Source organism: Palaemon carinicauda, chromosome 41 (genome assembly GCF_036898095.1).
Source record: "Palaemon carinicauda isolate YSFRI2023 chromosome 41, ASM3689809v2, whole genome shotgun sequence".
Taxonomy (NCBI): Eukaryota; Metazoa; Arthropoda; class Malacostraca; order Decapoda; family Palaemonidae; genus Palaemon; species Palaemon carinicauda.
In genome coordinates, this window is record NC_090765.1 from 44,303,065 (window position 1) to 44,330,829 (window position 27,765).

General features: G+C 44.2%; 1 protein-coding gene across 13 annotated transcripts in view; it reads right to left on the minus strand.

Annotated features, from left to right (window-relative positions):
• Positions 1 to 27,765, minus strand: part of fmt (phosphatase 6 regulatory subunit 1-like protein fmt) — a 228,552-nt gene that overhangs the window by 138,622 nt on the left and 62,165 nt on the right. For all 13 annotated transcript variants that reach the window (XM_068364570.1, XM_068364580.1, XM_068364575.1 and 10 more), the window contains exons 7-9: positions 16,346 to 16,515; positions 2,650 to 2,817; positions 1,602 to 1,728 (exon numbers count right to left, since the gene is read on the minus strand). In XM_068364570.1, coding sequence (XP_068220671.1) covers positions 1,602 to 1,728; positions 2,650 to 2,817; positions 16,346 to 16,515 — 465 coding nt within the window. The remainder of the gene's footprint in view (positions 1 to 1,601; positions 1,729 to 2,649; positions 2,818 to 16,345; positions 16,516 to 27,765) is intronic.

Sequence of the window (27,765 nt, forward strand, 5' to 3'; positions counted from 1 at the left end):
TCCAAAAAGCTTTTGTCATACAAAGACATTAACAATTTAACCCTCAGGGGATCTGATGATGCACTTTAGAGTCGCCCAGTTGTGTAAACTCAAGTGCACCAGTCCATCAACAAAGGAAATATTTGCTAAAAATTGCAACATCATCCAGGGAAAACAAGATTTGCATCTGAATGAGGGCAGATGCTGGGTGTAGTCAAAAACATGTACAGAAACAGAAGTGCAGAAAAAAAATTACTCTGCAGGTGTATAAATTTTGCTCTTGACCAAAAGTCAAAAGCCTAACAACGATTTTGTCACACTTATGACCATGAGAGGGTTAATGTCTTAATCTGTGGATATGGATACAAAAAAGGGTTTCTGGTAACAATTGAAAACTTTATTGGGTTTGCTATAAGAAATATCTTCTTTTAATGACTTTTTTTTTGCGTTTCCTTTTTCTATTGTTTGTCAATACAAAATTATTACTAACATTTAGCTGTTTGATCTTCTAATTTTGTATTGCAATTTACTTTTAAATTTGAGATTTCTCTTCTTCTTCAGACACCTTGTATGCTACCGATACTCTTCCATTTCAAGAACATTTTTAGCTAACCAACACACAGAGGGAAACATACCCATTACTTTAATATATTATTACCCAATCTCTTAATTCATTTACAAATCTATTTTCCAAACTAACCACCGTATATCAAAACCATTGACCAATTTGATTTTTATTCTTTATTGTTTTAACTATTGTATCACAATTTTGTCTGGGGGTATCTTGGTCCCACTGATACTGGGGAGAAACCATGTAATTATATCAATATAATAAGTAAGTCACTATCAATGTTCAAGACACTTAGATTATCAGCAGAAAGTTCATAAATATTGAAAAGGTGGACTAAAAGTAATCCATATATTATTAGTGTCAACAACCCTATCCGTGGCTTATCAACAGAAACTGTTCCATTTGGAAGCCATTCTTACTAGAGAGGAGATGCTTTCCTTAAAACTAGGATTGCATTGACCTGTGCGGGTAAATTACCTCTCCCTCTGACAGTGCTTGAGCATGACATCTTCCATTATAACAAAAATAGGAAACTTAGAACAGGATCATCAGCATTGGACTCTCAACAGATCAAAATATCAACACCATGCTATGGCCATCAACAATGTACAGTAATAATGCATATCAATAAAAGTGATAAGAAGCTAAGAACACATAAGAAAGAGATCAATATAAATCCAAGAGGTTTTTTAACAGGCCATTATCATTCCAAATATTATTCTTAACTGTATTTACTGCTACAAAAAAGAAAATCTAAAAATGGCATATAAAACCATTAAGTCTAACATAGCCCCCAAAAATAGGCATTCACATCATAAATATCAATGAGTATCAATAAAAACAAGATCAAGCGTAAAGCATAATATACCTTTATGACTGCTAACTAGACATACAGTGCACATTTATTACTAAATTCCTTCCTTATGAACTGGTTTTCATACAACAGCATACTAATAATAATTCTTATACAGAAAAGGGAATAGACATTAATGAAATAACTATAAATTTCAATGAAACATTTAAAACAGCTAAAAAAAGAAGTGTACAATACCTTAGGAGGGTGAACAAGAATATTATGAAGACTGGGTAGTCTCTTGGCAATTGTTCTGGCAACTACGTTTTTCCGTCCTTCACTTGAATCACTATCACTAGACTCAACAGAAGTGGACTGCTGCAACCTTGAAACAGTAGAGAGTAATTGTCAAAACAATATTGAGTACAGAGCTTATCTACTATGCCTATAGTGTACTGTCAGGCAATTGTTCTCAACCCTAGATTGTTGGTCATTGCCCAGTTTAAATTATCATGACAGTACATGCTTTACCATACCCCTTTAATGTTGCGGCCTGGAAAACTTGCATGGGACAACTCTCAACAGTAGTAAATATTAAAAAATCTAAACTATTTGGTTTTAGTTTTATCTGTGAACCCCATTAGACTTTTTATGATGAAATACTTTCAATTCCTAGTGTTAATAGTTTTTGTGTTGAGCTATGTATAATATCCCATAAAAGAGCCAGGAGCTTGAGTGGTAAATTATGTAATAGGGAGAGAATGCAAGGGTTAAACTTTTACACTTCTATTTTAGTAAATAGTTTTCTTTGGCTAAATTTTCATCTTTATCTTGTGTAACCGTAGGTCCGTTATTTACTGCCAAGAACATTGAAATTGTTGGGCATTTGTGTAATTTTTTTGTAAACGTAAACATCTTTTGATCTAGTTAACTTCTTGTCTTAAAATAAATTTTGTCGCATACTTATATCTACATCATATTCTTTTCTATTTCTTTACTGAATTTCTTGTTTTTAAATATTTTTGTTGCTAAATCTTATTAAATGTACAATATATTTATTGAAAATAAGCACTATGCCATGCGTATAGTGGAGCTTTTATAATCAACCTAATATCATTTGAGTGTGGCCCTGAATGTACTTCCCTATCAACCTTATGTTATAATGAGATTGGTCTCAGATTCAATCTTTAAGGATCAATATTTACACCAACTAATTACTTACAACAATTAACTGTAACATACTTCAAGTTTGGAACAAATAATTGGACATACAATATCTAATGATACTCAAAAATTACAGTATTACCCCTGCTGCTGCTGTTGTTGCTGCTGTGAAGCTGGCTGGCAATTTATAAGCTGTAGGCTGGATTTAGGCGACAAGAGCGTAAGAAGCACATTTATGACATGGGAAAGGGACGATTCACTTCGTTCTTCGTGAAGTAACAAATCCAATAACTTATTTATAGTTTCTTCACTGGAATAGATAATTTGAACTCTTTTATTTAGCAAGAAATACTAGACTCCAACTATGTGGCTTTAAACCAGTAAATTTTTCATAACATTATGGCTATAATCCTATAACATACTGCTAAAATTACTCAAAATATAAAACTTACCAAATACAGTACATATTTCTTGAAAAAGTCAGCAAAAAGAAATTCGTGGCGGAAGTTAATTTTCAAGAGATCAATACGAAACAAATAAACAGGAAGGAAATTAAATTTCACTACCTTTTATAAAAAATGAAAATTTTCAAACAAATGTAATTGAATATAAAATTTCTCATTTCTATACTCACCTGAATGTTCATATTCTTGCTGCTTCTCTAGATGTTTAATCTAATGATCACTATCAACTTGATACAAGTTAGCGGGGGAGGAGTGGGCTTATATATGAACATAAGGAGAGTACAAAAAATAAGAAATATCACAAATTTTTTGAGTAATTTGTATTTTTCCTAACATACTTACCTAGAACTACCTTCTTAGGAGTTACTGGTTAAATCTACCTTACAGGTATTACTCGATCCTGCAGGTTCTCGGGGAAGGATGGGTGGGCCATAACCCGAAGGTAGTTCTAGGTAAGTATGTTAGGAAAAATACAAATTACTTAAAAATTTGTGATTTGTTCCAACACGGTTACTTACCTAGAACTACCTTCTTAGGAGACTTACACTTTAGGAGGTGGGAGTGTCCTGCAGGGATCAGAATTTGACGGGGAGGCACGCGAGAGGGGGAACCTCTAAGGAGGTCTTGGTTCCAAGACCACTAGAAAACTGCACGAAAAGTAGGGGAAACTATCCAAAAAAACTCACTTAGTGTCTAAATGGCTTACCTTTTCAAAACCAACTCCGATACATGTCCTCTTGAAGGGTGTTCCTTTAAGTGACTAAGGTCTTTTCAACATCTTCCTGGCCCGGACGGTCCATGAAGGAAGGAAAGGGGGGGTAAGGTTAAGGAAGGAACTAGTGTCTCTTGGCATTAACACCCCCGGTTACCCTGGGGCTATGACCTTAGATCTCTTGAAGGGTCGAAATGATTGGGCCAATGGAAAACCTGTCCAAGGATTTTCTCGTACAATCTTTGAGATAAGTGTTCCGTGAAGGTGGACTGTCTAGACCAGGTCCCAGCCTTCAGGATCTTACCCACAGCCATGTTTTTCTCGAAAGCCAGTGAGGTGCTCAGACCTCTAATATCTAGTGGCCTTTGTTTTCCTGGGAGAGGAGTCCCAGAAGCCTCGTAGGCCCTCCTTATCACCTGTCGTAGCCAGAAAGAGATAGAGTTCTTCGAGACCGGTTTCTTCACCCGGCCTGTTGAGATAAATAAAATTTTGATCTGAGGGCAGAATTTTGCAGTCCTCACCAGGTATTTTCTTACTGTTCTCACGGGACATAAGAGTAGATCCTTCGGGTTGTCGGAGCGAGGGATGGCTGGAACCGAAAAACCATCAAACCGAGGATCCCAACACGCTGGGTTCTGCGCCTTCGCCACAAAGCTAGGGACGAACTTAAAGGCAACTTCTCTCCACCCTTTGGAGTGTGAGACCTCGTAAGAGAGGCCGTGTAACTCGCTAACTCTTTTAGCCAAGGCCAGGGCTAAAAGAAAAGCTGTTTTAAGGGTGAGTTCTCTGTCTAGTACGTCCCTGAGAGGTTCGAAGGGCGGCTCTGACAGAACTTTGAGAACTCTGGCTAGGTTCCACTGCAGAACCCGTACCTCCTGGGGGGGAACATGATTGTTCAAAACTGCGGATGAGCATAGAGATGTGCCTTGAGGCTCCCAAGTCAATGCCTCTAAGGAGGAAGACTTGACCTAGGGCTGCTCGAACTCCTTTGATGGCCGGAATGGACAAACCCACGTCGTCTCTCAGGTACACCAGAAAGTCTGCAATGTCTTGGATCAACGCCCCTAAGGGCCTGATGTTCTTGGACGCACACCACTTCAGGAAGACTGCCCACTTTGCCTGGTAGAGCTACCGCCGAGGAACGCCGTAGATAACCCGACATCCTTGCCGCGGTTCTCGATGAGTATCCTTCTTTCTTCAGGAGCTTCTCGATAACCTCCACGCGTGAAGGCGGAGGGATCGAGGGTTTTCGTGCCACCTGTGAAAGTGAGGTTGACGCAGGAGGTCTGGCCTGTTCGGAAGCGGCCAAGGAGGACGAAGAGCTAATTCTTTTAGGTCTGCGAACCAGTCTCTCTCCGGCCACCAGGGCGCTAACAAAGTCATCGACGGGTTGGACGACACTCTCACTCTGTTCGACACTTGCCTGATCAAACTGAAGGGAGGGAAGGTGTACACATCGAGACCGTCCCAGGGATGTTGGAAGGCGTCCTCGAACGCTGCTGACGGGTCTGGGATTGGAGAACAGAACACGGGGAGTTGGGCATTCAGACGTGTGGTGAATAAGTCTATCACTGGGGAGCCCCACATTAGGATGACTGCTCGAGCTACCTCCGAGTGTAGGTCCACTCCGAACCTATCACTTGACCCGCCCTGCTGAGGCCGTCGGCCATCACGTTCCTCTTTCCTGGAATGAACCTTGCCGTCAGTTCTATCCCTTCTTCTGTAGCCCACTCTAACAGTTCCGTGGCTAGGGCGCACAGGACCCTTGACTTCATGCCTCCCTGTTTCTTTACATACGCCACTACTGTGGCGTTGTCGCACATTAACGCCACAGTGTTTCCTCGCAGGAAGTGTACGAACTGTCGACACGCCCTCAGAACCGCTATCATCTCCAGGATGTTTATATGGAGAGACGCTTCCTCGCTGGACCACTGCCCTTTTGTCGATTTTCCTAGCAGGTGTGCTCCCAACCCTCCTTCGATGCGTCCGTGAACAACAGAATCTCCGGGGGATCGGGGGCGAAGGGCATTCCCTTCTCTGTGTTCGACCTGATGTTCCACCAAAGAAGGGTCTCTCTCGTCTTCAGGAGGACTAGGACTATTTTGTGGGGCTCCTTGCCTTGGGTCCACGACTCCTTCAGATTCCACTGTACCGGGCGGAGCCTGAGTCTCCCTTGCGGTACTAATTTTTCCAGCGAAACCAGATGACCCAGTAACTTCTGCCAGTCCTTGGCCCTCCTGGGTTGTCCCGTCAGGAAGGGTTGAAGGATACGTTCTAGGTTGGCAAACCTCTCCTCTGAGGGGAAGGCCCTTGCTAACTGGGTGTCCAGGACCATCCCCAAGTAAGTCATTCTGGTGCTGGGGACTAGTTGGGACTTCCCTAGGTTGACCGTGATCCCTAACACCCTGCAGAGGTCGAGCAGCATAACGCCTTGCTCCTTCAGTTGTTCTCTTGAGGCAGAAAGAAGCAACCAGTCGTCCAGGTACCTGAGTAGACGTATGCCTTTCTCGTGTGCCCATGCCGAGATCGTGGCGAACACTCTCGTGAACACTTGCGGGGCCGTCGAGAGGCTGAAGCACAGGGTTTTGAACTGCAGGACACTGGACTCCCACTTGATTCTGAGGAACTTACTGCTGGAGGGGTGCACGGGGATTTGAAAATAGGCATCCTTGAGGTCGAGAGACATGAGGAAATCCCCCTCCCTCAAGGCTGCTAGCACTGTCTTGGGGGTATCCATTTTGAAGTCCGTCTTTAAGACGAACTAGTTGAGGGCTGAGAGATCTATGACCGGCCTCCACCCTCCTGTCGATTTCTCCACAAGGAAGAGCCTGCTGAAGAAACCCGGGCCGGGGTTCTCCACTGTCTCCAGAGCTCCCTTGTCGATCATTGATGCTACTTCCTCTTCAAGGGGTCCTTTGGAACCAGCCACTCGGCCCGATGGTCTGGGATGAGAGGTTGAGGCTCTTCTAGGAAAGGGAGTCTGTAGCCCTCTTTCAGGACCGTCACCGTCCAGGGATCCGCACCGAGATCCCGCCATGCTTGCCAAAAATGTCTGAGGCATCCCCCTACTAGGGGCTCCTGAAGGAGTAGGGGGCCTCTCTTCCTACCTTCTTCTGGAGGAGCGGCCAGATCTACCTCTCCTAGCGTTACCGTAGGAGGGTCTGTAGGCTGACTGAGGGCCTGCGGTGGCCCTACGGGTGGGCTGCTGCGAGGCTTGAAGCCAAGGAGCTGAAGGTGGTTCTCTTCGGGGCAGCAAAGGTGTGGCCTATGAGGAGTGAGGGACGTCCGTTGAGGCTCTTCTAAACGTGGACTTCCTCATAGGGGGGGGCCTAGGATCCGTTTCTCTCACCTTCCTCACCTTCTCCATTGTATTTTCCACCAAATTGATGGGGAAAATGTCATTCCCCCACACGGAGGAATTCCTCAGCCTCCTCGCTTCTCTGTCCGGCAACTTCCGCACCAGTTTGCTCAGTACCGTATCCCTTTTCCTCAGGACCCAGTTCGTAGCCACCGACAGAGACTGGGATGATAAAAACTTAAAAGCCTTGCCTCCAGAACTAACATGATCCCTTAGCATGGCCTGATTGTCTGGGAGGGAGAGGTCGTGGGATGCCTAAAACCCCACCAAAGCGCAAGACCACCAATCTAACCAGGAGGACACGTAGACCAGGTCCTGTGCCATGTTATCCATCATAGAGGCTTCCGACGGGGAAAAGCACACGGGGGCAGTGGAGGCCCTGTCTTCCGAGGCTCCCTGGTTCAGCGCAGTCACCGCTGCTTCTACCGCACGGGGACCGCCGCGATGCCCTTCGGGAACGTAAAAACGTTTCTGGGATTTCAGGCCCGGAAGAAGCTTGGAGGAACTCTGGCTTCTGGGGGCCTCTGCCAGTCCTGCTGAGTACTCATCTATCTGCTCCATCCCCAACTTCACGTCTTGAGCGAGAGGGAGAGACAAAGAGGGCTTTTGTTGGACCGGGCTGTCGATCATCCTGGACAGTCCGGATAGTACGGCCTTTGCAGCTGAGGGCTTGGGTTCATCCAAACGGTGATGCCTCCGAATTAGGGCCAGAACCTTACGGTAGGAGGAGATGTCGAGCACTCCCCTCCTTCAACCATGTCTTCCGTCACCAGTTCCTCCTTACGGGGGTACGTCGTGACGGTGGGAAAAGCAACGCCCGACGAGCCTGCCAGTGGTATGGGCTGCCCCGTGGGGATGAAGGCATCCGTCATGGGAGTACCAACGCCCGACGAGCCTGCCAGTGGTATGGGCTGCCCCGTGGGGACGAAGGCATCCGTCATGGGAGTACCTTGTTTCACGGGGGGGGGGGGCTCCGTGGATGGGGGATCCATGCGGACCGACGGGCGCCCTTGGTACTTAAGGAAGGCCTCCAAGGTGCCCGTGGTCGACGCTAAGCCTTCCTTCATACTCCTTATATCCTTCTTAAGGGAAGAAGGGGCGGAGGCTACCGTTGGGTTAGACATTACACGGGGGTCCCGGTTCGACCCCTCTTGCCGGGCGGCTGGTCTGAAGGAGGAGATAGGAGGATGAGACACAGAAGGCGAGGCTCTAGGGAGCCACCCGGAAGCGGCCGCGGCTGTGGTAAACCTAAACAGCTCGCTCCGGGGCACTGTGAAATTCACCCAGTCCTTGGACTTACTCCTCTTCGCTTTCTTTTTAGAGGACTTCGACCTTTTCTAACCATGCCTCGAGCGGGAACGAGACTTCTTCTTCTTGCGGGATTTCTCCCTCTTCCTCTTGCTAAGGTTCCTGTCCTCGTCCTCTGACGACGAAGAAGAAGAGGAGTCCGATGACGACGACGATGACGAGGATGAGGACGAAGCTCTCCGACCCCCCGACACGTCCAAGACTACAGGGGGAAATTCTCGTCGTTTCTCAGGTGTGGGAGGCTGCAGAAACACGGGGGGGGGGGGGGGGGGGGGGGGGGGTGTGTAGCGTAGCCGAGGGAGCCGGAGGGGACCGCGCGAGCCGGAGGGGACCGCGCGAGCCCTTTACAGAGCCATTGCTCCACATCCTCTTCTCCTCTAACGGGAGACCTGAAGGGAGTCCTAGGGGCCACCCACGTGGTGGGGTCCGAAGACGACGAACTACTTTTTTCCGTGTCTCCCTCGGCGGTTGACGCACCTGAAACACGCCACGAGGCAGGGGAAGTATCTACACTCGGTCTATCCCACATAGGATCTTCCGAGGAGACGGGACCTGCGGGCACCAGGCCCTCGCCTCCTACCCACACTTCCGCAGTACACATGCCTGCCCCACACTGGACACTTCCCCCACAGGAATATCAGACTCTTGGGGAAGGGCAATGGGCCTTACCACGTCCCCTACGCTGGGTAGGGGAAGAAGGACAGGCGCTACGGTCTGCCGAGACATCTGGCGAAACCACAGGCGAAGATATGCTGGAATCCTTAGGAGACTTCTTAGCTGCCTTCTTCTTCTTCGTCCCGAAGAGCACCCACTGGATCTCAGTCCAATTAGCACACTCCGGGCACGTAGAGGTAGGGGAACACACTTTCCCCCTACACGTGGAGCACAAGGAGTGGGGATCAACCTCAGGCTTGGAAAGGAAAGCTCCGCAAGACTTCCCAGCCATAGGCCCAGGCCAACAACGAGGATGCTCCATAACGCAAAGCTAACACACCAAGAGACACAAGGATGTAAAGGGAAAGTGAAATGGAAACACGTGGGCAACACGCGGTAATCACAAAGGATTGGGGGACACAAAGGGTCGCACAAGGTAAGAGAGAGCGCAGCGAGATGTTGATCACGTCGCGACCAGAAACTTACTGGCTATTCGACCTGAGCTAGCACGCTGCCCGACCCCGGGTCGCCTCAGGGCACATACCACACTGCCAGAGGTTGTCCCCGTAGAAAACGGGAAGAGGGTAAACTATACAAAAAGCTGGTCGGTTAGGTAGAGTTAACCAGTAACTCCTAAGAAGGTAGTTCTAGGTAAGTAACCGTGTTGGAACAATCTATTATTAGAATTCCATTTATTTCTTTGAACCAAATTCTGCTGGAGGTGGGACACCAGTAAAGGAAAGAGATAGGATAATTTTAAATAAAAGCAATATACCAGAGTTAAGATTTACTAACCCAGTATAGATTACTTCCAAATTATCACCTCAAAATACAGTTTGAAATACAGGACACCAGATTGCTTAGTAAAACTATTTTAAATAATGGAGTCTCTAAATAATACTTCTTGATCCAAATGATACATTTGATTGATTTGAAATCGGTCATCAAATTAAAACCCTAATACACTTGTTGATAAGAGAGTAATGAATTTACTGAACTCAAAATTAACTATATCATGGGCCAGCCATTTTGGGTCTACAGCCCACCAATCTTCATAACCAAACCAGGATACTTTAAGATAATGTTTAGTCGACAAAAACCTGTATATAGTCTAGTAAATACAAAGGTTGGAGTGGTAACAGTCATCATTCCCTCTATAATCAATAAAGCCTGGCTTCTTCTAAAATAAAGCCTTCTAATACACTAGAATTACGGCAGAGGAAAGTATTTCGATAACAATTGCAAGAGTATTATTCAACAGATGGCAAATTATATTATAAACCCTAAATAAGGGAATAGCATATACACAATAAATAGCAATTAGTATGTCCTATAGTAGAACAGTAAATATAGAAGATACTAGGGAAAGTGCACCTCTACAATTAAAGGCACCGCTATACACTCCAAATCCAACATCAGCATCAGATTTGGAGCCATCAGCAAATATAAAAGTTGATTCTCTATGTTTTCAACAATGTTCCATAAAAACAGACCAGGGTTTTAAGTCAGTCATGCTCTTTTTTATAGCAATAAAATATTTACAGAAAGATATCTCTGGTTTTTCCATGGTGGGGTTAATGATATCCTAAATGGGAGCACTTTATCGATTGTCTTACCAGAAACAATAAGGTTCATAAGATTTTCCGTGACTCAAAATGTTTCCAATACCTTACAAGGTTTGCAGTCTGAAAGGCTGATGGATCAGGAAGTCTTTGTAACCTAAACCAATACTGAACAATAGAAGACCTTCATTAAAGGTCTACAGGTAATTCTCTAGTGTCAATAAGGAGGCTTAGGATAAGAGAAGCTCTAAAACCACCTGTAGTCAATCTAATACTTGTATGGTGTATAAAATCTGAAATCTTTAATCAGCTTGGGGTGGCTGAGGAGTACATTTCACACCCATAACTAATTCCTGAAAAAATTAAGGGCTTGTACAACTTTAAAATAGCTTTGCGGTAAACTGGATCATGAGGCAAGGTCAGAATGTCAGCCTCAACTAACAAGTCAAAGACCTGACAAGAATAAATATTTTAGTATGAACCAATAAAACAGAATATGTCAACAAAATGTCTCAAACATGAACGTTACCCTTACTGGCACAAGGGCTTCTTCAATAAAGTTACTTCCAAGTGAGGGATGGTTGAAGAAGGAAGTAAAAAAATCGTTCATACCGCTTTCACACCACTTATGCCGAAAATAACTGATTATTTGCTAAGCAGCAATGATAGGATCTATAGAAAAAGTGTTAAGTAATCTATGGGAATAGTCCTTTAGATAGTGTGCTGTAAAGGTAGTCTAACTCTCACAGATCCCAACACTAAAGACTGGAACTATTGAATGATTTTGTGGAGCACTAAGGTTGCAGCAACACCACGGATATCATGAACTCTAGGGAAGGACCCTGGTGGCACTTTCTCTGAGGTTTAAAAGCTCTAAGGATAACTTATTGCAACCAGAAAGAGATAGTGTTCTTAGATATCTTTTTCTTGGTGCAGCCTGTACTCAGGTACAGGTTAGAAATTTTGGGGGCAAACCAAAGCAGCTTTTTAAGGTATCACCGGACCACCATTACAGGACAGAGTTACAGATTTTCAAGATAATCAGTTACCTTTTTGATAGCAAAGATGGTGAAAGGGTCAAATCTGTTATTGTTAATAGAAAGGATTTAGGTCTTTGCCACAAACTCAGGAACATAAGAACAAAACTTTCCACCCCTAAGGAGTGTAATATCGAGTAAGACAAGCCATACAGCTCACTTACTCTTTTCGCCAATGCTAAGGCTAAGAGGCAAAAAGTCTTCAAGGTAAGATCTCAATCTGAGGACTTATTTAAGGGTTTGTAAGGGACTGTAAGACCTTGATCATACTCCAAGTTAGGGGTTTTAGTTCCTGAGGAGGGCAGGTCTGCTCAAAGTTTCAAATGAGAGCTGAAAGTTCCCACGGGGAAGTGAGGTCGATTCCCTTAAGTTTAAAGACCTGCCTCAAAGAATAGCAACAGCCTTTAACCGCTGAACCAACTGTTTTCCCCAGTTGGCCCAGATTGTCATTACACTCCTCTTTCATGGAATAAAGTGGCTGAAAGAAAAACTGAATTAATTTGGGCCCAATGATGTATTCCCCCATGAGATAGCATGGCAGGTGGGATACTGAGCCTCCTTGCTTGATGATGTAGGTCACTCCTGTAAAGCTGTTGCTCATTAACACTACAGGGTGGCCTTTGAGCATCTCTAAAAAGTGGAGTAATGTTAGATATGCCACTTTTGTTGATAGATAATTGATGTGGGAGGTCTTGTCTTCTTGTGACCATATCCCAGGAATCTGCTCTTTCCGAAGATGAGCTCCCTACCCTCAGCAAGAGGCATCTGTAATAAGAAAAAATTTGGTGGTGAGACTTGTAGTCGGGTCTCAGCTAACTAGTTCTCTTCAGTCAACCACCACAAAAGATCTGTTCTCACTTCTTGAAGACCTCCACTAAGGATGAAGGAGGGTCTGAGGTTTGCAACCACTGGCTCTTTAGAGCTCACTGCAATAAGCAAAGTGCATCCTTCTGAAAGGAACCAAATACTCTAGTGAGGAGAGATGTCACAAGAGTCTCTGCCAAGAGTGAGATGGGAGAGATTCCCTTTCAAGAAAGGGGGCTGCCACTTGTCTGAACTTCTGAACCCTGCCTAAAGATGGAAATACTTTGGTTTGGATCAAACATATGTCCATGCCTAGGTACCGAAGGCATTGCTGAGGGACAAGACTGGATTTTGAGGTTCAACTGGATCCCCAACTCCCTGCAAAAGTTGAGGAGATTCCCTTTATGAAGAAGCCACGATCTTCATTCTGCTAAGCAAAGCCAGTCATCCAGAGATCTCAGCAGCCTGATACTGTAACCATAGCATGACCCCATGCAGAGACTAAGGAGAAGATTCAAATAAACTTGAGGGGCTGTGGACAGACCAAAGCACAGCACCTTGAAGTGGTAGATCTTGTCTCTGAAAGGAAATTAGAGATACTTCCTGGATCTGAGATGAATATGAAATCTGAAAGTATGTGTCTTTCAGGTCTATGGTAAACATGAAGTCAGGCTTTCCAATAGCGTGAAGAACGGCACCCAGGGTCTCCTTCTTGAACTTTATTTGAAGCCCAAATTGTTTCAGGTAGGAGAGGTCTATAACAGTCTCTAGTCTCCCAAAAACTTCTCTACCAAAATAGAGGTTGCTGAAGAAGCTTGGGATCTGTAAAAGACCCCCTCTATGGCCCCTTTGTCAAGTATCTGGGACACTTTCACTTCCAGCAATAAGTCCCTATACAATAATATGAGGGGGGGCCAAGTCCGGAAGGGTAAACACCTGCCCTCCCTGGGGAAAGCCATGATAACCTCTATTGGAGGGCAGCCACTCCCTACAAAATTGACAGGATGAAGAAAAAACAACGCTTACCATAATATTTTCGATATAACAAATGCGGATCTACCTTAACACAACCCAATAAAATTCCCCAAGATCGCCCTTAAAGGCAATATACACAGTGAAGCACAGCATGGAGTTGTGATCGTAGCATGGGAGAACCATCCAAAACAGAAACCAGAAAAAGAATGGTCAATGGCATGCACTCACCTAGAGTGGAGGTACAGCTGGTAACAATGCATGGTTGCCAGATATGTACCTTTTTTATGGTTGTAACAAAGTGACTTACGAATAACCCCTTACAAATAATGAAGGGTTTGTATCTGCATAGGAAAAATTTAAATGAAAAGCCACTCACCTTAAGGCTAAAAGGACAAATTTGAAAGTAAGTTGTATTTTTCCTAACGATACAAACCTGTCGCTATTCATAGGGATTCTACTTTCGGCGAAGCTAAAAGATTAGCCATAAGAATTTTAGCGAGGTGTAACAACCCTACTGCTAGTTAGCAGGGGCGATGGGTAAAACAAACACACACACACTTGTGCTATCTCATCACTTTTTATTACAGCCAGGCCAATTTGTATAAATAGCTGCAGGTTTGTATCGTTGGGAAAAATACAAATTTCTTTCAAATTTTCCATTTGTTACAACACTTTATACAAACCCTTTTGCTGTTTATAGGGATTGATTCACCCATTAGGAGGGTGGAAATCCAAACCAACTGGCTGGTATTTAACCAGGGGTTTTCCTGCAAGTGCTTCGCACGTACCAGTGATAAAATAAGTGCAAAGTATGGTTAGCGACCTGAGCAATCTGTGTGATTGTGTGCAACTAGCAGTGTGACTAGACAAAGTAAGAATTCTCAGAAAAGTAGTATTTGAATCAACCATAGATATTACCCAATTACACCTCTCCAAGGGGTATGGGAACATTTCACGTATATCTCTCTATACCAGGTTACACAAGGGAAATTGTTTTACCTGCAGACAGCGGAGGCCAGCTTTGCAGAATACCGTAGGTGCTGTTCCCCCACATGGGAGAAGATGAAAGATAGAGCCTGTCATTCTTTGTCATTCATCGCAGACTTAACCAGGGTTAAACTTAGCGCTCCATCTTCTGCTAGTTGTCCATCAAGGAGTCTGAGATGTTTAAACCATTTATTGTGTAGCCACAACAGGGTCAATGGAGAACGCCTCCTTGTTCTTGTTGGTCACGTCTTACAGGAAGTGGATGGTGAAGGTCATTTGACGTTCCCACACACATTGACAAGGCCTGCATCACAGAGTAGTTTTTATAAACACTAGGAGCCTACTCCTGCCCCTAACTTCATGAGCTCTAGGTGTCCTCTATGAGGAGAGGGATCAGGATTCAATGCTAGATGAATCCAAGCCGAGAATGTGTTCTGGGAGATCCTTCTCTCGACCTTCCCCGAGTTGACGAAGAGTGCTGTCGCTTGGGGGAGAGCTCTCGGCATCAGTGACCTTAGATGTCAGGATGTCAGAAAACATCAAATCAATCAATCAATCAATTGAGGACGAGCTCCTGTAGTTCTAATGAGGTAGCATCTCAAGTTCCTCCCTATCATAGTAGCTGTTGATCACGAAAATTGGTCAGGCTACAAAGGACTCCCAGTCCAAAGAGTTTGAATCTTGGATTCGAGCTGCCAGGAACAAAGTCGAGTATTACCTAGCCCATCGCCGTGAATTAGAGATGTTGAAGGCATCCCATGGGAATTTCCGACTCTCTTGGCGAAGCCAACACAAGCGGGAGACCTGTTATCGAGGTCAGGTGAAGATCAGCTGATTGGTGTCTTGGGTTGTGGAGGAGACCCTTCAGGGACCGAAAGGACGTAAACCATGCTCCGTGGAGGAGGTCTCCCTTCCGACTTCGGGCAGATAGGCTTGAAACTCCGTATGAAGAGAGGCGATGCCAATGCACAGGAAAGAGAAAGGTCTTGGTGCTTGCGAAGGTAAGCCACCGAGTCTGGTAGGATCAGCCAGTCGTCTCAAAGTCTTCAGAAAACAATGACGATCCTGTAAGCCCAGGTTGACACCAGGGTAAAAACGCTTGTGAAAACCTGAGGTGCTGTTGAAACTGAAGCACCGCGCCTTGACCTGGAATGCCTCTACAATCAAAGATACTTCCTTGATAACGGATGTCCTGGAATCCAGGAGTATGAGTCTTAGCGGTCAAATGTACATAGGAAGTTCTGTGAATTAACAGCTTGTTTGACAGTATGCCTTCTTATCGAAAAAAAGTTTGAAGAACTCTATGGTTCCAGGAGGAGAGGACAAAAACAGGAGACTTCTATAGGAAAGAACTTACTTTAGAAGCTCAGAGATACTGAATCTTGATGAAACACATCACTCTGTAAATATAACCTAACGGCTGAGTCCGGGAGTTCGACCGGATATTCAATTTTGCGTAGATTAAAGGGAGACACAAAAGAATCATAGCATATGTAAACAACCAGGTGAGAGTAACTATTTCATAAGCATAAATTACAAGATCTTAGAGGTATTAATACAAAAAAAAAATATATATATATATAATATAAACCTTAGTTGTACTCTAATAATTCTCAACATGATAACAAGGAATATATAGAAATACTAAAAGTTTTGAGATGATATACTAATAAACCTTACCCCAGCAAATAAAATCATTAGATATATACTTCACCGTAAGTCAAACCTTTTTTTCTTAGACTCGTATTCACATCTTTTCATTAGCCTTCAACTTTTAATTAATATTTATGGTCTTTTATAGTGAAGACCTAGATTTCTCTGCAACCATCAATTATATCAGCAATATCATTGCAATACTGTTTAGTATTTACATGAGATTCAAAATCTCCCAGAAACCTTTGACTATATCAGGAAACTCCAGTTTGAGATAAACTTTTAATAAATTAATTTATTTTCGCTGAAACAATTTCCACTTACCTTTCTAATGATAATAGTAGAGGATTAGTTTGAATGCTGTCACTACCAACATCTCTACAAGAGGTACTTATTTCACATAATAAATTATCGGCACTTGAGTGTTCTTCTGGGTCTGCATCAGGTGATAACCTATCAACTAATCTTTCAACTAACTGACTGTCATTCAACCACTGAAAAAAAATACAAAAATAACACATCAGATAAACACAAAAACAATTAGCGTACATTTTATTCCATAAAGAATAATTGCTGTTCCTATTGAATTTATACACTACAGTACTGGAATTTTTTTTTTTAAACAAATCCATTTGTCATATATTGCCCTATTTCTGTAGACTTGGAAGTCTTAGCCTTAACACATTAACCAAGATGCATTCTCACTTTCATGTGGAAAAAATGAGAAACATGTTTGCTGAGAAGGTAATAAGAGTTTTTAATTATATAAACCACAGAATTTCTATTAAAAAAAAATCATTATTTCTATACAGTAGCACCTTAGTTTATGAGTAACTTTGAATATGAGCAAATCGTTATAAGAGAACACAAATTTAAATTGATGTATGAGCATTGTATCGGTCCGTGAGCAAATATTTTGCTCCATATGGTTTTTCTGTGGACAAGTACTGACAACACTAGCAAAAAATCACTGCCCATATGCCGCCTACACAGTGTTCACATGATTCTCACCTATTTTCATACCATTTTGAAGAAAAGGTAAAATCAGGAGTCTACAAAATTATCAAAATTAAACGCGTGTAAACAAAAGACGACCAAGTGTCCATAAAGAGTAAATTAGGTAATTGCATTAGTAATAGTAATTGATGTTCGAAAGAGAAAAATCCTCTCCCCCCTCCTCCTTCCATCAGGCTGGCCATGACTCTCCTCAACAGTAAAGCGCGGGTTAATTTGTCAATTATTTTAATTTTTCCTTACGAGTTATTAATCTCCAATGTCTAATGTCATGGGTTATAAATTGTTAAATAATTCCCATTACAAAATGCTTAAATTTGTGGACTTGTGAAATACACTGAGTAAATTTCCTTTATTTATTATGGTAAAGTGTGTTAGAATACGAGCAGCTTAGGTTGCAAGCTCACTTCCGGAACAAATCAGAGAGTTTTGACGAAGGAAAAACTTAATTTGGGGAGGTGCAGTGGGGTCTCCAAGGACTTCCCTGTTTATGGCTAGAACAGGGAATCCAACACAACAAGATTGCCTAAGAAATATTGTTCCCCTGGTCTAGGGCCAGTGTATCAACATGCAGATCATGGACTAGGTGAGTATACGGAAGACAAGCAAGTTCAGGCACATTAGAACTTGCCAGAGCCCCTCTGAATCTGCACCTCGTCTGTCACACAATGTCATACACGGTGTGTTAAAAAAGATCCCTTGTTCCAGTTTTCAACACACACCTATGTGAACAACAGGTTCCAACCTCCATTTTTCTTTGTTGCCTTCATCAGGTGCACTGCGTCATGTAGCTGTGTTATCATGCATCATTAACTTGAGTAGTTGAGACCTGAGCTCAGTTTTGTTCTTCTCTTATGCAGGGATCTTCCTAAGAAACTCCCCTGATGTTTACATGATTGACTCCTGCACTCTGAAGGAGGTGAATTAGAAAAGGAAAGAGATAGAAAAGCAGAGACCTAGATTAATAAATTTTATCAATTACTTGAAAATCATCTAATTCGACAATAACCAATCATAAACCAAAGTAAACAGCCACCCGTTGAGATACTACCGCTAGAGAGTTATGGGGTCTTTTGACTGGCCAGATAGTACTACATTGGATCCTTCTCTCTGGTTACGGTTCATTTTCCCTTTGCCTACATACACACTGAATAGTCTGGCATATTCTTTACATATTCTCCTCTATCCTCATACACCTGACAACACAGATTACCAAACAATTCTTCATCACCCAAGGGGTTACTGCACTGTAATTGTTCAGTGCCACTTTCCTCTTGGTAAGGGTAGAAGAGACTCTTTAGCTATGGTAAGCAACTCTTCTAGGAGAAGGACACTCCAAAATCAAACCACTGTTCTCTAGTCTTGGGTAGTGCCATAGCCTCTGTACCATGGCCTTTCACTCTCTTGGGTTAGAGTTCTCTTGCTTGAGGGTACACTCGAGCACACTCTCCTATCTTATTTCTCTTCCTCTTGTTTTGTTAAAGTTTTTATAGTTTATATAGGAGATATTTATTGTTGTTACTCTTCTTAGAATATTTTATTTTCCTTTTTTCCTTTCCGCACTGAGCTATTTTCCCTGTTGGAGCCCCTGGGCTTATAGCATACTGCTTTTCCAACTAGGGTTGTAGCTTAGTAAGTAATAATAATAATAATAATAATTGGGTTCCAAATATATTCTCACTAACAAACTTTCAAAGCTATAAACTTATATCAAATAAACCCTTGAACTTTCTCATTGAGAAAATCAAGTGTAACATATATAAAGTTCAAATAAATCAATTAACAAAAGATTCCTATTTACACATTATCCCCGCATTTATCACAGCTCCCAATGTCCAGTAAATGTGTAATAATATGTTCCTTTTATATAAAGCCTTGCAAAAAACAGACTAAGGTGTGCAACCGAGCTCCTGCCAAAATTCTTTCCAAATACAGTTTTATACCAAAATATTCCGTGATTTGCACCAACCAAAATAACCATTTCAAAGTCTTTTGTGCAATGGTTACTGTCACCTGAAAGGGCGTAAGGTAGCTATAGCACCTGTTGACCTGTCACAATAGGCCCTATAGAGAGGGTGTCTAGAGACCTATGTGTCACGTCGCTCAAATAGTGAGCGGTGAATGTAGATAGGCGTTTCCAGACCCCAGCACTTAAGACTTGGGAGACTGAGACTAACTTGATGGGGTCTGGGTTGTCTCCGTGAAAAGACCTCGCAATAACTTTCTTGAGCAAGAAAGGGATGGTGTTGCGAGAGGTTCTCTTCTTTACCTTGTTGGTACTAAGGAAGAGATGACGGAGACATGGTCTGAAAGGTCTGGTGCGCTTCAGATATTTCTTTAGCGCCCTGACTGGGCATAGTAACGACTGGTCTGTATCCTGTGTTACCTTATTGAGGCTGGAAAACTGAAATTCTCGAAATCTCTCATCGGTAGATGAAGGATTATGAGTCTAGCCACCAAGCCCGGTACGAAGTTGCGAGAAACTTCCCCCCCCATCCCTTAGAATGGGTGACGACGTAAGACAGATCATGTAGCTCACTGATCCTTTTAGCCGATGACCGAGGTACGAGGAAGAAGGTCTTAAGGTTCAGAAAGTAGCCTGAGGCCCTTAAAGGCTCATAGGGCAGACCCTTCAGGGAACATAAGACACGTCTCACGGTGATAGTGTAATCTCCAGTGGGGGGCAAGATCACTCAATACCCCGAATCAACCAAGGTGATGTCTTCTGAGGAGGAGAGGTCAACCCCCTTTCAGTCTACAGATGAGGCTCAGGCTGAGCGATAGCCCTTAATCGCCGAGACTGAGAGGAGCTTTTCCTCACTGAGGTACAAAAGGAAGTCTGGGAATTACTGATTCCTTCCTTTTGAGACCCAAATTGCTCCAAATGGTCGCTGTTGTAGCGGTTAAGAAGTCCATTGTCTTGGCCCCAGCAGTTAGGACTTCCTGTAGGGACTGCATGGAATGTTGGTTTTACAAGTCCTCGTGGCTCGCGAGGTAGCCGACTGTACCAGACCACGTGTCAAGCCAAGCAGGAGCCTCCAGAAGGGACATTGAAGCCACTTCCATTGCCGAGGCTTCTGTGACTGAGAAGAGCCTAGAAGAGTAGTGTGTCTCTTAGAGGATTAGCCCGATGTGAGCCTCGCCATGAGGGGATCCAAGATCAGAGGAGAAGGGTTGACATCTCTGATCTCATAAAGGGCTTTTGTCTCTTAAACGGGAATTTATTGGATTCCTGAGATTTCAGGGAACCCGTTTCTCCTGCGACCGCCTGCGATACCTTCTCAGACGGCCTGCAGGGCGAACAGACCAGGTTTAAAGGTTCAAAGGTCGCTCATGAATGGCAGAGGCAAGGGACAGTGACCATTGCACTAGCAGTTAGGGCAATGTCCTAGAAACTGACCATATATTATATGGTCAACGACCAAGCCTCCTCTCCATCCCAGCTAGGAACAGGGAGGGCCAGGCAGTGGCTCCTGATGACTCAGCCAATAGACCTATACACTTCCCCAAATCCCCCAACCTTAGCGCACAAGGATGGTAAGGTTGCAGACACTAATGGCACTAACGAGTCTGAGCAGGACTCGTACCATAGACTGTCAAACACCAGTCAGGAACGTTACCAATCAGGCCACAGCCAGAAGACCAATTTATTCTGGTCTTAGGATTTGTGGTGGACGACATCGCCTGTCTAAGGCTGGAGTGTCAAGAGGTCGAGGAGACAGATGCAAATCGCCGAGGGATGAGATATTACACATAGTTCTTAGAGTCCTTAAATAGGAGGATTCTAAGTCCTTCGACGGCAGCTCTTCCGAGGAATCCTCAGGCTGCACTAATTCCTCGCGTGTTATTACAGGTAAAGTGGAGACACGAGAAGCAGACAAACCTTATGTCTTGCTTCTCGCATTTTTCTTATCGAAAGGGGAAGAACGGTAGAAGTCAGAGTGTGGGTAATGGCGAAGACCGTTGACGAGAATCGGAAGACTCTCTGTCATAACAGTGAAACTCTTGATGACGATGGTCGCGCGCATAGCGCTAATTGCGTTCATGCGCGGACACTCTGTGCTAATTGTTACGAGAGCCCAACGACTCAGCGTAACTGAAACTCGAAGGTTCCAAGTCGTGTGAACTCTAAAATCCAACACGACAGAGGCCCAAAAGACTCTCAAGGTCATGAGAACCCGTAGAATCAACATGACGAGAGTTCAAAGGCTCCCGATCACGCCCGCCAAAAGGGTGATCGTCACGAGACCCAGAGGGGTCAACGTGAGGAGAACCAGTAGGTTCAAAAAGACGTCTCCTTACAGCACGAGGAGGAGAACGTCAGGGATGAAGAACACTCCTCCACAGGATAGGTTTGTTCTCCCGAAGGAGAACATCGCTTAAGACAAGGCTCTCGCTCCGCCCCTGGAGGAGAATCAAAAGCGTAAAGGGGAGGAGCGTGGATCACCAAACTCCAACAAGTTTTCTCTCGTGAATGGGAGGAAGGTTCTCCCGAAGGAGATCGCCTAAAACAAGCTTTCTCCTTGCTCTGTTGGGAAAAGCGTAGGTGTAATAAACTCTCTCTCGCGAACGAGGGAGAAGTCCTCCCGAAGGAAGATATCGCCTAAGGCAAGTTTTCTCCCCGCTCTATGTGAAAAAGTGTAAGCGTAATAATTTCTCTCTCGCAAACAAGGGAGAAGTTCTTCCGAAGGAGGACATCGCCGAGGACATCGCCTAAGACAAGTTTTCTCCCAGTTTTACGGAAAAAAAGCATAGGCGTAATAAACTCTCTCTCGCGAACGAGAGAGAAGTTCTCCCGATGGAGGACATCGCCTAAGACAAGTTTTCTCCCAGTTTTATGGGAAAAACGTAGGCATAATAATCTCTCTCGCGAATGAGAGAGAAGTTCCCCTCGAAGGAGGGACAAGCCTTAGACTTGCTTTTCCCCAGCTCCAGGGAGAGAAAGCAGAGTCTTCGGGGATGAGATCGCAGAGGTAAAACTCGTCGAGCAGTCTGCAACTCTTCACAAAGGAGGGAAGGTTGCTGAATGGCTGAAGTGGGGAGGCTCTCCCTCGGATGGGGGGTGGTTCTCTCACGCAGCCCAATTCCGAGGAAGGTTATCACTCCCTCGTAAGGGGGGGTTCTCTAACCCCTGGCGGCAAACCTCCTGGCAGCAATCTATGTTTCCCAACAACAAGTTGATCAAGTTGCAGGTTGACAACGAGTGCTACCTCGTAACATGGGCAGCTCATGAGCTGCTACATGAAGCGCAGGATAAAGAACAGAGCGGCCGAAGCCATCGGCATTATGTTCTACGTCGCTGCTATCTGGGTGCTTTCTTTTAGCCTCTCTAACACGTTTCCCCTTTTCCTTCTGCTCTCAACCGAAGAGGAGGAGGGCCGAACCCCTGCATCTTCTTCCGAGGTTTTCAGAGACTCGTAATCCTTAACTCATTAGGGAGCAAAGGAACTGAGGAGGTTGTCCTGTCTGAAACATGAGAGCGAGGGATTGACCCCGCGAGTGTATGACCGGAGATTTGCGTGTGTAGCGCTAATTGCGTGCGAACACCTTGGGTGACGGGAGTCTGAAGACTCTGCCATAAGAGTAAAACTCTTGATGGTTATGGGCGCAGTGTTGGTTGAGCGCACGCAAACACTCCGCGCGACAAGAGTCCAAAGACTTTCTGTCATAAGAGTAAAACTCTTGGTGACTTGTTTCACGAGAACCCGAAGGTTCAGCGTGATCGTGTGTGCCCCTAGAGGTTGTGATGCGAGAACCCAAAGGGCCAGAGCAACGGGAAACGGAAGTTTCCCTTGTCACGAGACACCGAAGTGTCAGCGTGACTAAGAGAGCCCGAGGTTTCAGTAACTTGAGTTATGAGAAAACCAAGGGATAGCGCACCGAGAAACCGAAGTTTCCTTGTCCCGAGACCCCAAAGGGTCAAAGATCGAGAAGTCGAAGGCGAGTAGCGATCTTTTCTGAAGATAAGGAGTGAAAGCGAGGAGAAGCGCTCTTTCTGACTTTTCTAGAACGAATGGAGACCCTCAAACTATTATGCCAAGAAGAGGGTTCAAGGTCAGGACGTGCTTTGCCCTTGGCCGCGCTCCTGGCTTCTTAGATGATCCCTCGCAAGAGAAAGACAACAGCGAGGCAGAACGATGACGAGAGGGAGCGCTCTTCTTAGGTTTGTGCCAAGAGCGCTTATAGTCTCGAGGCGAGACAGAAGGAAACTTAAGAAAGACAATTCCGTTTTATTATACATTAACACAATTTTCCCAAAACCATGTTTATCAGCATATTTCAATAAATCATTACTAGAATATTTGTTTAAACCTATAACCATGAATAAACGGGTAACAATAACTGAAGTAATCAAATTCCTAGTTGTTATTATTGATAATTAATACCAACATAACAGGCCACAGAGCTAACACATAGTGAAACATGTTTTGCTACACAATCAAAAACATTCAAGACACTTATTATTACACCATATTCCCATTTTTTGAAGCTGTTAAAGATAGTTTTAATAGTAAAAAAAAAAATTACACTCCTCCAGGTCAGTCACCCTCTGCCTCGGAGAACTCCTCCTCCTCTTCTTAATGCAAGTAACTCCTCAGCAGGGGAAAGCGTAGGAACAGATGAAGCCTGTGAAGAGGAGCGACCGCTTCGACCTTCACAGATGTCGAGAGACCCCTGACTGCAAACCAACTCTTAGTAACAGGCAACGGAGATTCATCTGCAACAGCAGGCAAGGGCACATCCAGCTGTGTCATAAAACAGCTCTACTCTGCAGGCAAGGAGGGGGACTGACAAATCACTGATTGAGTTCTCACAGCTGATAGAACCTCAGGAGAGGGTGCCATCAATTCTAAGGCCAGACCACAGCAAGCCTAGGGCCATGTCTTTGCGAGTTGTTGGCAATTACAGCAGTGGGTGGGCCTTGGGCAAGAGACAGGAAGTAATTACCTTCACTAGTGGAAGGCAATACTCCTCTCACTCAAAGAACTCCCTGAAGGAATGGCAGAGGCTCCCTTTTCCTTCTTACTTCCTCAACCTCAGAGGGAGAAGCAGAAGAACGTGCAGTAGACTTTGAACCCGAAGGAGGGATGAAGGAGCTTAAAGAGTACCTAAGGCATCAGCTTGGGCGTCCTAAAGACCGACTCCGATGAATCTCTCTTCGACTTCATCTTCTTCGTGAACTCAGTACACTGCACAAAAGGCCATTCCCTACACTCATAACCCAAGGGAATGTGTGAACAGTAATAGTTCCTCCAGAAGTTACAAAAGCAATGAGGGTTAACTTAGGGTTTACTCATGTATTGGCCACATACTCGGCTGGGTTTACCAGGACACAACGGCATGTACTTCAATGGAGCCAACATCATCTACAACACAGCAAGCAAGCACACAAACAATATGAAAAGAAAACTTAGATCATAAATAGAGCCAAAGTAGGATGCCAGTGCGTCTGCACAGAACTATGCCCAAAGTCAGTGAAGGTAACACTACCTGGGCGAGGATTACCAGTCGGGTGGGCGAGGATTACCAGTCGGGTGGGCGGGAATTACCTGCCACCCGAAAGCCAGCTGTGTTTACCCAGCTTTGTTGATGTCATACTCCTACTGAAGGTCAAAGTTTGTATCCTGTTTTGAAACAAACTAACCCTTTATGAGAATTAAAACTTATAATAGGTAAATAAGTACAGGGTGCTTGCCATAGGCTAGGTGATGCTAAGCATCTTGAATAACAACCGAATGAAATTTGCCTATCACCCCGCAAGCTTAGTAAATATTAGGATATAAAATTAATGTTTTCAAAAGTAATTTGTATTTTTCCTAGCCACACTGAAAACCAATTCAGTGCGAGCTGGAGTTGGTTGTTAAAGTTTGATAACAAGCGGTCATCCAGTTGGCGAGGGTGCAGGATGAGCAGCTCCACCTCCTTTCCAGCTGGAGATCCTTCACTTTTTATCTTTCGGCATATGACTTGAGAGGGGTGGTTGAGTTGGGAAGTTAGATTAAAGGACAAAGATTTGTATGGCAAGGAAAATACAAATTAATTTAAAAGTTTGCCATGTTCCTACGCTGCATACAAACGCCTGTCCTTTAATTTGAGAGACTCACTGCTTGGTAGGAAGTCCCCATAGAATCTAATCCGGTTTGATCATTTTTTTCCTTGGAAGTGATCACTGCATCGTCTGTACAGAAGCAAAGCAAATGATCACAGTAATGTAAAGCCTGACTTTCATAAGGATGAAAGGCTGATAGTTAAAGAGCTGTACATGCAAGCATGTACCAAATCAAACGAATGATACACCTTGTATGATGATCAATGGGTTGATATACTGTATCTACAATAACTCCCTCATTAAAGGGGGAAGGGAGGGATACTTCTTTAGACATTATGAATGGAGTTCTAAAGTGTAACTTATCAGCATCAGGTCCGATACAGCAAGTAACATTTCGACCACTTGGTCACTGAGACGGGGGACATAAGAATGAAGAGCCCATCATACTACCATTCATTCCAGATATAATGTACATCTACACCTCACCATAGAGGAGACATCCTTATCCCGTGTGGGAGATGGGCTGGTTACACAATTATTTAGAGTAGCCACCACAGGTCAAAACACAAAGGTTTCAAGGGACTTGTGGGCTTACTCTCACAAGTAAAAGGCTGTGAAGGTGGTCTGCCAATTCCAGTCCCAGGCCTTCAACACTTGGCCCACTGACTGATTCTTCCTGAAGGCAGGAGTGCAGCATGTATACCTGACTTCAAGAGCTCTGGTCCTAGCTGGTGCCTCAACTTTTGCATCTGTCACGGCAAACACTCTACAGACCGTCTCACAAAGCTAGATGTTGCCTTGACTTTTTCATCCGTTGAGGCAAACGTTCTATGGATCATCTCACTAAGCTAGAAAGAGAAAGTATTTCTTGACACCTCTTTAATGGACATACGAGTGCAAACAAAAGTCTCTGACACTCAGGCCTGAGGTGTCGGGCACTTTTCAAATAGCACAGTAGAGCCCTCACCGGATACAAGGACATCTCCTCTCGATCACTACCCAATGCCTCTCAAAAGAGAGGGAAAGAAGGACTCGAACCTGGGGTCCTACACCACCGGGTTCTGAGGTTTGGCCATGAAGTCTGACAAAAAAGCATACCTTCAACCCCTAGGCATGGGTGACTACACGAGAGACCAGACAACTCGCAAAACTCTCTTCACCAATGCTAAAACTAGCAGAAAGACAGCTTTGAATGTCAAATCCCTGTCTGATAATACCCCAAAGGCTGGAACGGGATACAGACAATCCTTAAGGTACGTAAATTCTATTTACAAACTTTCAGATTTATAAACGCAAAAACAGCACGTCAAAAATATGTTTGTAAACTCCGTGGACTTATAATTTTGAGGTTAGCACCACTTCCGACTGGGTCCCGGCGTTGCCAATGTACCTATTTACTTTACCCAGAATCAATTGGAGTTCCTATTGTGATCGTAAACACTGTAGCTGTATCTGTCTACTGTATTACCTCCATCGTATTTTTGCCTTATTTCCGTAATTTACAATAACATTATCTATGATCAATAACCCCCCCCCCCACACACACACACACACACACACACACACACACACACAGAGTTGCACCTCATATGGCCACTTGTACGTTTCTTTTTTATAACAACATACTTTATATTATCATATACAGCAATGTAAGGAAATGAAGGAAGTCAAACATCATTTGTAATAACCTGATACAGTATTGATTTTATGTGAAAGGGACTATTAAGGACTTCTGAAAATCTTAAGCATCCGAGTTAGGCTATGCATACCTTAGGCCAAAATTAAACCTTAGGGGTACTAGTACAGAAACGATCAACGAACAATTCAAGCTACGAACAGTCTCTAGGGCACCATTTTGTCCATGGTTTGGGGACTGTCTGCACTAGTAAGACCCTTGGGATTAGAGCCACGTCCCACTCTAGGGGCTGAGATCCTGGGGTAGACAAGACTGCTCAAAGCTCTTCGTGAGCATTAAGAATTCCTCGAAAGCAGAGGTCTATGCCCTTCAGCCAGAAGAGCACACTAAAGGTCGAGCAGTAGCCTTTGACTGCAGCGACTGAAAGGTGAAGGAAGATCTGTGCTAGAGTTGCTCTGACCTAAGAAATATCCCATCTATGACACCAATTGCAGAAAGTGGCCCACTTAGTATGGTAGACAACTGTAGGGACCCCTGGAGGTATCTAGACATCTGTGCAGCACTTTACATAAAACCTTTCACTTGGAGATGTTGGATAGCCTCACCTGTGAAAACCCAAGGACTCTACAGACTGGTGGTGCCTCAGAAGGCACAGCTGACAGAGAAGTGTGGGCCACTGGGTACATCTCTCAGAACCTCGATCAGGAGAAAGCAGATTTTTGCCACTTGACAAAAGGCCGTCTGGGATCCACCAGGGTCATCCCAAGTCCTAGTGTAATCAATTACCGGCTGAATAGCAGAAAGGCATACACATCCAGGTGTTCCCATGGGTGTTGGAAAGACTGAACACTGCCCATGGGTCAGGAGCAGGGAGGTTCCTGTTCTGCATGGAAGCAAACAGGTTGATCTCCATCACCTTGTAGCGAAAAGGCGGCTGTAGGGATCATTCTGCCCCTAAACCTGTCCCGACGACCGAGTGTGCCTACTAGTACCATAAATTCCTCTTGCCCACGATTCTAAGGCGTGAAATGCAACCCATATCTA